The 12,740-nt window shown below is 50.4% G+C and overlaps 1 protein-coding gene across 1 annotated transcript in view; it reads right to left on the bottom strand.

Moving 5' to 3' along the window:
• Positions 1-2,016: 2,016 nt before the first annotated feature.
• The window catches only part of REXO1 (RNA exonuclease 1 homolog), a 41,815-nt gene continuing 31,091 nt past the window's right edge, over positions 2,017-12,740 (bottom strand). The window contains exons 11-16 of the mRNA XM_084302488.1: positions 12,077-12,150; positions 8,502-8,612; positions 8,012-8,127; positions 7,695-7,833; positions 5,023-5,143; positions 2,017-4,312 (exon numbers count right to left, since the gene is read on the bottom strand). Of these exons, the coding sequence (XP_084158614.1) occupies positions 4,224-4,312; positions 5,023-5,143; positions 7,695-7,833; positions 8,012-8,127; positions 8,502-8,612; positions 12,077-12,150 (650 nt within the window). The 3' untranslated portion in view covers positions 2,017-4,223. The remainder of the gene's footprint in view (positions 4,313-5,022; positions 5,144-7,694; positions 7,834-8,011; positions 8,128-8,501; positions 8,613-12,076; positions 12,151-12,740) is intronic.

The raw sequence follows: 12,740 nt of genomic DNA, 5'->3' as shown, positions 1-12,740 counted from the left end.
CCAGCCCCCGCCACGGCCCTCCAGAGTTTGCGGGCACCGGGGCTGCCCCATGCAGGGCGGTGGCAGGAGCACGCGACGCCTGCGGCACCCAGCAACCGCCTGCACCACCCAAAATCTCCCCCTCAAACCTGCACAACCTGTCGGCAGCACCCTCCTTCCGGCACGGTGCCCGCACCCTCCTCTTCCTCCTCCTCCTCCACTCCTGGCCACAGCAACAGCAGGGCAGGAGGTGACCCGGTTCCTCGGCCACCACCAGCCCCTGCTGCCCCGATCCCTGCAGTGACATCGGTGTCACCCTACCTGACTCCGGATTTAGGGCTGAGAACAGGGACCCCTGTGCCTGGGCACTGCAGGGCACTTTGGGTGGTCCAGGCCATACGGGGGTGACTGTCCCCACACAGACCTGCACCACGAGCTGTGACACCGGAGAGCTGGAGCCAGGAGAGTCCTGGCAAATCTGGGCCCCAGAGCTCCCGGGGAAAGCAGGAAAATCCATTTATTGAGCTGCGGGAGAGGAGAGGCTGCAGCATTGGCCCAAAGCCCCCCCCAGGCCATACCCCCAGCCCTTGGGGAGGGGACACAGGGGAGCAGGACTGGGGTTGTCACTGCCCTTCCTGCCCCCACAACCCCACTTTGGCCCTGTTTGAGCCCTGTTTAAGAGGCAGCAGCAGCCACCCCCCCACACCCCCTTGCACCGAAGGCTGGATTCAGGATTTGGGTCTCTTCCTCTGTAAAGGGATTTGTAGGAGTGGCCCTGAGCAGGTGTCACTGTCACCACCCAGGCTCTTCTGTGCCTCAGTTTCCCCAGCACCATCCCCACCTCCTCCACCTTCTGGCTACAGAGGCAAAGCTCCCCCAAAGAGCAAAAAATAGCAAGACCGACCCTCCCCCTGTGGTTTCTTTGGGTCATGAACAGTTCTGGCAGTGTCCCCTGGGGCACACGGCCTTCCAGGGAAAAATGAGGTGGTTGAGACCAACAGGACAGCCATCAAACACACACCTGCACCACCAGTGTCCGTCTGTCCAACTGTACATCCATCTGCATGCCCGAGGCTGGGTGAGCTGTGCTTTCCTGGGACCAGCGCTCTTGCAGCCCTAAAATCCTGCTTGGCTCCAACTTTTGCAGTTTCCCCAAGATGAGACTCGGCCCCTTCCATCCGCTGGGCTCCGTAACAGCAGCTCCGGGCACCACAGGGAGTTCCCCTTGGGGCCGATGACAGGGCTCACCCCAAGGCATCTGTCCCCTTCCAGCCCCCCCCCCCCCCAGGTGTCCTTCAGGAGGGGGACATCACAGAGGGACAGAGACCCCATATGGGATCACACCAGAGGAGGGGACACCAGAGCTCAGCACCTCACAGGCCCATAGAGGTGGCTGAGAACACGGCTGAGCCGTGACTTTGACAGCATCCTAAGTAACCACTGCCATCGCCAAGCCATCACCAGCACGTTAAATAAAACACATTGCCAGTGAGGTCATCTAATAGCCTATTATTTTTTTATTTGAACTTTTTACCTTCACCTCTTCCTCCGTGCTGAATCAGCTCCTTCACTTGGCACTTTAATTCCTGCCCCATTTGTGAGATTGATAGGGGCTCTCCCGAGGAGCTTGGTCAGGCGGCGAAAGCAGCAGGGCAGGCGCCAGCTCCCCGGGCTCTCGCCCCAGCTCGGGGGCAGAGGTGGGATCCGGGACCTGCCCCGCTCGGGGCTCCACGGGCACCACCTCGTCTCGGGCACCACCTCGCAGCCCCAGGGGCGCCCGGACTTCTGCAGCAGCCGAGGGGCAGGGATCGCTCAGAGCCACAAAGCTTGTAAAAGGATGGCAGAGCCACATCGGGAGGACATGGAGGGAGTGACGGTGGCATCAGGTTCAAGGGATGCTCCAGGGAAGCCTGTCCAAGCTCCCCCACCTCTGGGCTGGCTCCAGCTCCCCTCCCAGCCCAGCTGCAGGTAAAGCAGAGCCAGACTCAGGAGCATGCATCTAGTCAACACCCTTTTATTAAAAACAATTACAAAAAAAGTTACAGGTTACAATATTTATATACAACCCAAAAACCTCTCACCAACCACAAACCTATTTTACAGTGTTACAGCGCCCAGGGGTGTGGGGGTTCAGGGGCTGCCCATCATCACGCTACGGGGAGGCAGTGACAGCACACACGGCTCTGACACTTGCTCTGACCCACACCAGCAGCGCTCGTCTCCTTTCCCACTAACGTGCCATGGAAGGGGCAACCTCCCCCCATGGCATCCCACCCTGAAAGCCTCATTTTAGGGCATCTCAGCTGAACCGTGGGTAGACGAAGGGGAAATGACCGCGAGCCCTCCTGCCTGCACTGCGCTGCAGAGACACTCTGCCTTCCCCGAGCCCAGACGCTGGGATAAAGCTGGGGAAACGGCTCCCCAGCAGGACGCAGAGCACGTCCTCGTTGGGAACAAGGGTGCTGGCTCTGCTGGGGAAGGCAGCTGCTTGGGAAGAGGGGAGCTGGGCCTGCATGCCCGGTACCTGGGGAACCTGCAGGCTTTGAAATCAGTGGGCTGCTACAGACAGGCACCATCGCTGCAGCCAGAGGTGAAGATAAACGTGGGGATAAACCAGGGAAAGAGGCAAAAGCAGGAAAAAAGCTTCCTTCCCTGGTAAAGAAGCTCTGAACTGTCCCTCTGTCTCTCCCATGGCCTGGACAGAGACAGCATCGTTCCCTGCAAAGAAGAGGCTGGGATGCCAAGCCACTGCCCACCAGTGGAAACAGAGCAGGGATCCCAGCAACAGGAGCTGGAGGCATCCCACCTGTATGCAAAGGGACCACAGCAGCCAGCGCTGGGAACAGAGGCTGTCCTGGGAGGGGATGGGGCGATCGCTGCTCTCACACCTGCTGTCACAGTGCTGAAAGACCTCACCTACCAGGGAAATCAGCGCTGTTGTCCGCCACGAAAGCATTTAAGCCTTGGCAGAGAGAGACTGCCAGCACCTCTGAGTCTGCCCAAGCTGCTGCAAGCACAGCAGACACTCAAGAATTGCTTTTGTCAGGGGAGCCAGACAGACAACAAGTGGCTCTTCCGCTCTCATTCAAACTCCCAACATGTAAACTAGTTTAAAAGAGTATTTTCACCTATTGCTTTTGGTCTGACCTGCATCAAGTCCCTGCTATCAGGGACAGACTGGTGAGTAGCTCTGCACACCTGTAGATTTTTGGGGCCATGGAGTACAGTCTTAGCTGTCCCCACGTCCCCCCAGAACTTTGATCCCTACACACGAGCTCGCGGGGGATGCTCTGGAAGCTCAGGGTGAGAGGGAGGACGGCTCATCCTGACCTGCAAAGCTGCAGCGCCTGCTTTCACTGCTGTCCTCCTCTGCACAGCTCCTGCCCTGGAAGGCTGCACGTCCCTCCTGGGCACAGTGAGCCCAGCTCATCACAGCCCCGCTGTCCCTCACCTCCCTGAGGTCCGGGCAAGGTCTGAGGCTTGTGACTTCTCCCTCGTCCAGCTCCTGCAGAACCGGGACGCCAGCACTCACCGATCACCTGGGTCACAGCAGCTGGGCACAACCCTGACCCAGGCTCGTTCCTCAGACCTGCTGCTCCACACGCTCTCTGGAGCTGCCTCCCTCTCTCGCAGCTCTTTCTCCTCCACGGTGGGTCTACATTAGGATCTCTTTCAAGATGGCTTGGTCCTCTGCTCTCTCCACACCTTGCTCGCCATTCACACACCAGCTACATAATCCACTCACTTCACAGCTTCCTGCCAAACCTTATTCCATTTCCCTCCCTCTCCAAACCCTGCAGGAAGCTAACTGCTTTAAAGTACAGAGGCAATTTAAGTTACATTTGAAAAAAAATAAAAATCTACCTTTAACTGAACCAGAAAGATCCTTCTGCATGTATCCAACCTACCTCTAAAAGCTTCTCCTAAGAAACAAGGAGTTCTCTCTGGTCGTGCTACTCAAAACCACCTTGCCATGCCTACAAGGCAACTGCTGTACCACAGAGAACCCCTCGGGCAGAGTAAAGAGGATCTGAGAGCCACTACCTGGACACAGGGACCGGCAAGCAGTGAGCTGGTGCCGTTCAGCTGCACCAGCAGCAGTCCTTAAGTCCTGTAGATACCTGCAAGTGCACGGGGAGTCTGGGGTAGCATGCTGCTGCGTACAGGTGGACAGTGTAACTCTGAGCATTTATTGCACTGCTTCAAAGAGGTGGAGGAGGAACAGGAGAGAGAGAAAGCGCAAGTCATCGTTTCACTTTAGCATCTTCTTTGATCTTCCAGACCATCAGCTCCATGCAAGCTCTGGCATCCTCGCTGGAGTCGTGCCCTTCCACTGGGGACAGAAAGACAAGGACAGCAGTTACGTCCCCTGCTGCACGGGGCTGCTGGCAGCACAAAGCCCAGAGCAAGGCTTCCCCAGAGTGGGTCCTGCCCAACACGGCTGGCCCAGCTGCTCACTGCCCTTCACCACAGCAGGCACAGGTGCATCTGTGATCGCTGTGAACTACAGATGCATTTGGAAGTGGAAGAGTTTTCACTAAACACACTTTTGCTGGACTTCAGCCTTGCACCATTCTCGTTTAATTAAGGGCTGAAGTGCTGCTACTCTGTAGGCCCCGAGGCTACTGGCCAGCGAGGCCTCAAGCTGCCCAGCAGTATGGCTACAGCGTGCTTGGTGAAGGCTGAAGGGAACACTCCATGCTTCAAACGGAAAGGTCAGTCCCACTTTGCCAGAGAGAGAAGAAAGATCACAACATGGCATTGACAGAGCTGCCTCTGGCCCTCTCACCCCAGTCCCCTGGTCCCCTCTTAGGGCAGACAGGGAAGAAGCAAGTGCTGCTGGCCCTCAGACCAGGGTTCAAACAAACTGGCAGGGCATGCACACACTGGCCAATTTACAGCTACAGGCAGGCACTGCGCAGAGGGAAGTTCAGGAGCAAGAGAACAGGGCCGGGGGAGAGCAGGGAGGGAGGCAGGTCCAAGGAACTGCATCCGGGGGGACGGGATGGCAGACCCTCACTCTCAGCTCCGCCTCAGTCTCACCGTTGTCCTGGATGATGCGCTTGAGGTAGTCTGCCATCAGCGTCCGGAGAGCCCGTTTGTAAGGTAAACCCAGCCGGTGGGGAAAGACAATCGCAGTATCCACCACTGTGCCATGGATAAGCTGGAGAGGGAACAGGAAAGAAACGTGTTTATTTTCCCAATCCCACAGGGATGGGCGCTCCTCAGGATTAACCACGCTAACGCAACCTTCCGGTCAGCCTTCCAGGCCCTGCGCAATGCCCTGCCGAGCTGCAACACAACCAGTTCTGCAAGAGGCTCTGGCTGAATCAAAGATGACTCCCCCTTAAAGGCTGCGTGCAAACCAGCTTCCCAGTGCTCTGCCAGCCAATGTACGTGCCCTCAAAGGCCTGCCTACCCACGCGTTCAAAACAGCAGAAATTCAGGGCTGCTTCAGTTCACGCAACTCAAATTCAGGACAGGTTACTCCTTAATACCCTGGCCTGGAGAAGCTGGCAGACCTCCAAGGTTGTCTTTTGCAATGAAAAAGCCAAGGAACCAGTTGACCCCACAAAGGTTGTTACAGCCTTCCAACTGGTTCTCAAGATGTGAACCAAAGCAGGAAGGATGTCCAAATGGTACCCAGTCCATTGTGTATCACACTGCTTCTAGAGGAAAGGCTTAATCTTCAAGGTGCACACCCGCCTGAAATTTCCAGTCTGTCAGCAATGAAGGTCAACAGGAAGTTTTTAACCAGCACAGCTGAGCAAGGCTGTAATGGGACAAGTACATCTTGTACTCCTGGGCATACAAATATACAGTAGATGGGAGGGAGGCCCTGGGCAGCCCCATGTTCAGGTCCAACTGCCTGGGGCACGCAGGGAAGACAAGAGGCTTTCTGTCCTCTAGGGTACGAAGTGTCATCACTCATCACGCTTCGCGAGGAACTGAGGATGCTGAACAGGTCAACACACTGCCTTACGCTGCACTTTGGGTGCCTGTAGAAGACCTAAAACCCACATCTGACAGACACCATAAACATACAGTAAGCTGATTTTTTTTTTTTAATATGAATTTCTTACTCTCAGGCTAAGACAAGATTAATCCTCTGTTGACCAAGAACGTATGCTCAGTGACAGCTAAAGGAACCTGCATGCAAGCAGTTCCACATAACGAGTACAGGAGCAAAACACGAGGTCCAAGAGATAAATTTATATGCCTGACCAAAAGAAAGCTCTATAAGGCTCAGCACAGCGTGACTCAGACAGGACCCCGATAATCCAGTCTCCTCATCTGCCTCAACTCTTCCTAGGCACCAGCTAACGTTGCGTGACAATTCCTAACTTTGTCATTAATAGTTTCATAGCCCAGATCCATAAATGCCTGAAAACAGCTGCAGTTTAACAGAAACAACCTGCTACGCTCTTTGGAGTGTAAAACTGCCAACATTATGGATAATCTCTCCTAGACTGCAGTCAAGTTTGGCACCCACCCAGGCACAATGATAATTACTTATGTAGATCAGGAAGACTGAGGAAACGGGATAATATAGCTTTAAATAAAAATTGAAATGCTATCACCATTTGGAGCTTGCCATGGCCATTAGCGAGATGTCGACTTTACTGCCACAGCCTTCAAACATTATGACTTGACATGCCACTGCCTGTCACACTCCGCTATATTGCTCTTGGGTTTGTTCTCTTGGCAGCGTCTGCGATGCTAAGAGAAAATCATGCTTCTAAGAGGCCAACAGTCATTTTGTACTGATAAAACTGTAAATAATTTTTTTTATGATGATGACGAACTCTCTTAGAGGCTGGGATAAAGGGTGCCATGGAGAGGTAAAGCGCTTTGCAGACATTAAAACCCCCTGCTTCCAAACCACTGCCGTGAGTTGGCAGCTCCAACTTCTTCATCAAAGAAGCTGCATGACAAAGAACGGCTGGAGGAAATTCTGGCTTGTGAGCACAGACTGAAGCCTTGGCTCCTGCCAGCCACATGCTTTCTCGGTGACCCTAGCCAAAACCCCTGGGACCCGTGTTCAGAAGGCAGCCCTCCCTCCAGGACAGCAGAGATGGCTGAGAGATGCACAGAGCAGGCTGACGCAGGCCAGGCAGGAAACAAGACTGCTGAAAGGTCAAAATAGCTTGATCAGAATAATGCCACAAATCACAGCAAACAAGGCAGAGAACCTCAAGGACAGTTTACAGTTAGAAGATAAAAGGCAGTTATCTCCAGTGCAGAGGCAGAGAGACTTGTCCTGTTCCTCCAGCAGTTACTGTGGACATCCAGAGGGCACAGGAGACCCCTGAGCCTACCCTGCTCATGCCCTGATCCTGGCTGAGCACACCTTCAGGCCAGTCAAAGGATGCTGACACCACTGGAGGATACTTGACTATGTACACAGGTGAACAGCAAATGATTCGAGATCAGTCTTTCCAGCCAGCCCTGATCTACTCACCCCTCCCAGTCACCCCAGAGATCTGTCCCCCAGGGCAACACCAGTCACTAAAAGCTGGGGGGAGATCAGAAGTGATGCACACACCCCACTCCTCTACTCTTCCGTCTTCCCACTGCCTCAGAGACAAGAGAGACCCATTGCGTCCTCCAGGTTCTTCCTACAAAAACACTTCCTAAATTAAAAGATGACATGTAACAGTCACCAGGGTGGGAAAGAACCAGAGAGAGATGCAAACACAAGACATGCGAATTACCTTTAGTGCAAATAAATCGCTTTCCAAGCTGTGCCCTATCAATATGGTATCTGCACTGAACATGTTCAATAGGACGGCTTGGACATCCCGCAGGGTGATACTAGTGTTCTCCAGGTCCTCTTCTGTCACACCTGAGAATCTGCAGTGTAAGAGCAGAGAGGAGGGCTTCCTTCACCAAAGGAACACCTCAAGACCCAAAAAAAGTTCCAGCTGTTAGGAAGTAGCGCTCACTGGAGTTTCAACAAGTTCTTCCAGAAATTCCTCCTAAGTTCTTGATGCTGACCACAGAGCTCTAACCCAAGGAAGGCTGTCCTTACCTGGTGTTATAGTCCACCACCTTGGTGTCCGGTTTGACGAAGGTGTCATAAACCACTTTCAGGTCAGAGTTGATCACAGTTACTCTTGTCAACTCCAGTCCTTGCTTAGTGTAGCACTGCAAGTGACAAAGCAGACATGACGACAAATGCATGCCGACCACAGCATGGTACCTACAGGACTGTTCACCAAAGCACTGCAGATCCCAAAATGCAGTTGGTCCTTTGCAGCAAAGCCAGCCAACAATCGCTGCTCAATACAGGCCAACTAGCTACTGCTTTTCAAAGTTAGATGTGGTCCCCAAATGAAGCACACAATGCCCCGACTAATTAAATCTACATTTCAATTAGCTCTTATTAATGTAAATGTCTGTGGTTTAGAGTCCACAGCAGGAAGGAAAGAAGATGGTAGGGAAAGAGTTGCCCTTCAGACACAGCCTTCCTCAAAAAGCATCATTTTGCTTGTGCATTGCCCCTCTGATTAGGAACCCACCATTTCACAGTCTAATGCGTAGATTCCGGGGTAACCATCAGTCGTAGGCAACTTCTCAAAAGTCTTCACAAAGCCATCAAGGTTCTCTTTCCGCCCATCATGGACATGTTGCTTAAAGGAAAAAAAAGGAAAATGATTTGTTGATGGAAGGGACAAGAAACCCAAAACTCCATTTCAACAGAACCACTCACTTGAACAAAACAAAATTTTAAATAATTTCTAAATGCTAAACGAGAAATAAGACTTGCCTACTAGTTGGTCTGAGAAGTCCACCACAAAAGCAATGTAGCAGCCGTGTGTGAACCCAATTCCAAAGCAGGATCAGAACTAGAGGCACTGTATTAACAGTTCACTTAGTAGCAATGCATCACATATCTAAGGACTAGGAGATGGCCGTCTCAGGTAGCTTCCAACGTTCAATTCAGAGTAGAATTACTCAGAAAGGCTCACTCAGTGGTCTTACATGGATCTACTCCAGCTGCTGGTTTCTGGATTCGGCTGTGCCCAGCTGCAGGATTCTAATGCCAAACATTGCTGTCTGAGCTTTAGTATCAAGTGTATCACAGCCCACAGATGACACGAGAAGCTAGTGTAATGAAGCAGCAGAAAATGTCAGTGTGTACAGACAAATAAGAGCCACTATATTCCAAAACCAGACAGTTCACAAACATGAGCTTACTGCCTTACCAGCACTTGAGGAAAAAATGGAAACCATTTCCAGCCTCTCCTCATCATCCCCAGCTAAAGCTCTAGAGTCAACAATATTCAGCGCAGAAAAGCTCCCCAAGCTAGCAGGAAAACTCAGGGAGTGTTTCCATGAGTGGCATAAGCCAACGCAAGACTAAGCCACTGTTGCAAAAGGCACTCCCACTCTCCTTTCCTCCACAGCCACAGACCCCACCCTGCCTGCCCTGGTACTATTCAGTCAGCCTCAAAGCCTTCTTCTCTGGGGTGTTTTGAAGTGGATCATTGCACTGAGCCAGTTACCTTCATCACTGTGCCTGCAAGGAAGCAGGAACACACAGGGCAAAGCAGAGGTGGTGACTGCCCACTAGCATGGTTTTAGGTCAAATTAAATTGCTGCACCACACCCAGAGGTGACATGCTCTCTCCCTTAGTTCCCAGTGGTTTCCTTTGTTTAAGTTTTGTTTATTCCTCAATCTCAACGTATTTGTGCATAATCACAGCAGTCTGCATCCAGCCTCCGTCATGCTTCTGACAAATCTCACCCTACAAGGAATCAGTCTGCACATGGCATCATCTCAGAACAGAAAGGCTGGAGAAGACAAACCCAGGCAGTTGTAGAACTGAAATATGTAGGCAGAGCAGGGATTTACATAATTTCCTTCACCAGTCATTACTGTGGGTAATACAGTACATAATAATAAAACCAGCCAGAGTAGAGAGAACTGCATCATCTGAAGTTAACCAGGCGGCTGGGCCAATACCGAGCCTGACCTCTCCCTGCATCCAAAGCCAGCACTGCTCAAAGGCTGCATGGTTCAATTCCCAGGAGCAAGAGGCCACACTTGTCAATTCTGCATCTATGCCCATGACTCTGATTGTTTTGCTAAAGAAATGAGTAGAACAGACTACCAGGCCAACAAATAGTAAAAATTCTCTCCCATTCAGCTTGATCCTTTCCCTTCTCTGCTATGCAAAATAACTGAGCCGTGAAGGAAAAACAAATGAGGTGTTTTTCTACAACAGCTGATGTTCTACAACTGTCCAATTCTTCCTCGCTGAGAAGGAAGCAGAAAAGTTGTTTTGTTTTTTCAGATCCAAGAAAGAAGCGAGCAGACTCAGCTGTCACAAAGAACAGAGCAGCTCGACTGGTCCGCTCCTGAGGAGCTGTAGCTCCATGCACAGCTCCACCCTGCCACCTCCTGCCACAGGCGCTAACTGCAGCATGATCCAAACAGGCACATCCCAAATGCGTTTGGAAGGAAAAGGCAAAGCAATGCTTTTCTAACCAGCTATGTGCCCAGTTACTTAGAATAGTTTATAATAAATATTTGCTATTTTCAATGCCTTCAAAGCTGAAAGACGCTGTGCTCCCCAGTAGCCCAAACATCCCCAAATCCCATTGCATATTCTCATCCTGAGCAGACTGGGGACTCTGACCTTAAATTTACCAAAAAATTCATCTGGATGAAAAAAGCAAGAAAGCCAGAATGTAGTGATCTGTAGCAGCACAACAACTAGGAGGCAGATGTGAAAGGATGCCTGAGCCCTGGAGCACTGACAGCATGCTTCATTGAGTAAGAGGCTATTAGAGAAATTGTATGTTTCTTAAAAGGCCATGAGGTTTTATGGTCTACAACAGCCACGTAAAAACATGCAGAGAAGTCATGTTTTTATAGCCCCATCAATTTCTCCCGACTTCCCTGCTGGATGTTTTTTTTGGAACACTGATTAAAAAAGAGATCCTGATATCAAATGAAAAAGAAATAGGAGAAGCAGCCACATGCCTGATCCCATCCATGCTTCAGACAGGGCAGGACAGGCTTTTAGGGTTCATGTGCAAGCCTTAAATTTTGCCCCAGAATTCACTTCCTAGTTCTAGCTTTTGGCCAGAATAATGATGGCACACACCTCTCCAGAACTCTGCTGGCTCTGTATCACCTTAGCACTTTCAAACAGCAAGACAATAAGATGCCCTACGATAAATAGCTGTGGGAGCCCCTTCTACTGGACATGACCCTTTTAGATTATTTGATTCTAAACCATCTCTCTCTGCATGGCAGCTGCCAAATGTAAAAATGCCACTGAAACAAGTGACCAGGAGAATCCCTAGACCTTGGGCAGAGGCCAGAGACAGATTGTTCCCTTCAGTCAATGGATTGAGAGACAGGGGTGCTTGGCTGTTGCGTAAGGAAACAAGAAAAAGTACCTGTACAAAGGTATCCCAGACAGCATTCAGCTCGACCAAAGGCCCAAAGCTCAATTCCTGAGCAGGTTTTAGATTCTGCTTTCTACTGATGTGATCCTTTCCCCACCCTCCTCAAGAGGAAGCAATATTTATGGGTTACAACACACTCCTTGGGAAGGTTCCTCCCCTTAATAAAACAAAGGACATGTAATAAATGGAAAACTAAGAAAGGATTTGGCCTACAGCAGAAGATACCTTAGCACAAGCATCTAAGAATAAAAAAAAAAAAATGGGAAAAAAGGTTTTGGCCACTGTTGTCAAGGCCCTGAGCATGCTTCTTAAAAGGAATTTCCTTTTTTCTCGCTTTTTCAGTGTTTCCCTAAAGAAGACTATATCCAAGTTTTTGCTGGGCAACTTAACCCGCTGTCATTTGCTTAGAAAAAGTGCTTACATCTTGCTTAGAAAAATGTTAAAAAATTTGCATCTGCAAAATAGAAACCACTTCAACTCCAAACATTTGAGATTCTTCCTTCTTGCCAAACACTGAATTTTCTTACCTTTGCATAGCAAAAGGCATTTAAGAAGTACTTGCTTTTTCTCCCCAGGGGAATCCACCATTCTTCTAAAGGCTCACACAGCCACCACCATTGCAAGCAGAGGACAAATGTCATTGAGAATAAAAAGGTGTTGCTCAATAACTTACTTTAGCAACCTGGCAGCCTGGTGAACCCACAGCTCCTGAGCAGCAGCTGTAATGAGTTTCCCATCCACCTGGCACTGAAAGAGCAAGAGTTAAGAGTCAGAGAGAAGAGACCTAAACTTCAGCTGACAAGTGCAGAGATGTCCTGAATGAACACAGCAACAATAATTTGCAAGCAAAGGGAAAAAATAGAGATTCACAAGTCTCTCATATTCAAACTGCAGAAGCCACCTACCAGCAATAACACAGATGAGCAAAGCAGTTTGACTTATTTAACCAGCACAGCTGATTCACTGATCATGGATGCATTAGCAGAAAACTACAGAGTTCCAATTAGGCTACTATCTTGCTGCAAATGAGTTTAACCAAGACCGGTAAACTCACTCAGGCAGCAGAGGTCTATTGTTCCTAAGTCTCCTAAAAGAATGATCTTTGAAAATGTACAAGATGGTTTGTGCCTTTTACCTTTTTTTTTTTTTTTTTTTTTTACACCAAAAAGATGAACCACCTCAGTTCCAGACACATTTTCGTATTTGAGGGACTGTACCGCTGCTCCCCAGCAGCTCTTTACAAGGCTATGCCACCCAGTGACAAAACTAGGAACTGCCACAATCTGCGAGTGTGACAAGTCCCAAAGCCACAAAATGTTTCACAGCAACTCCAATCC

This window comes from Netta rufina (genome assembly GCF_964035555.1).
Source record: "Netta rufina genome assembly, chromosome: 28".
NCBI classification, from domain to species: Eukaryota; Metazoa; Chordata; class Aves; order Anseriformes; family Anatidae; genus Netta; species Netta rufina.
The sequence above is the reverse complement of the archived record's forward strand: the minus strand, read 5'-3'. Positions and strand labels throughout refer to the sequence as shown.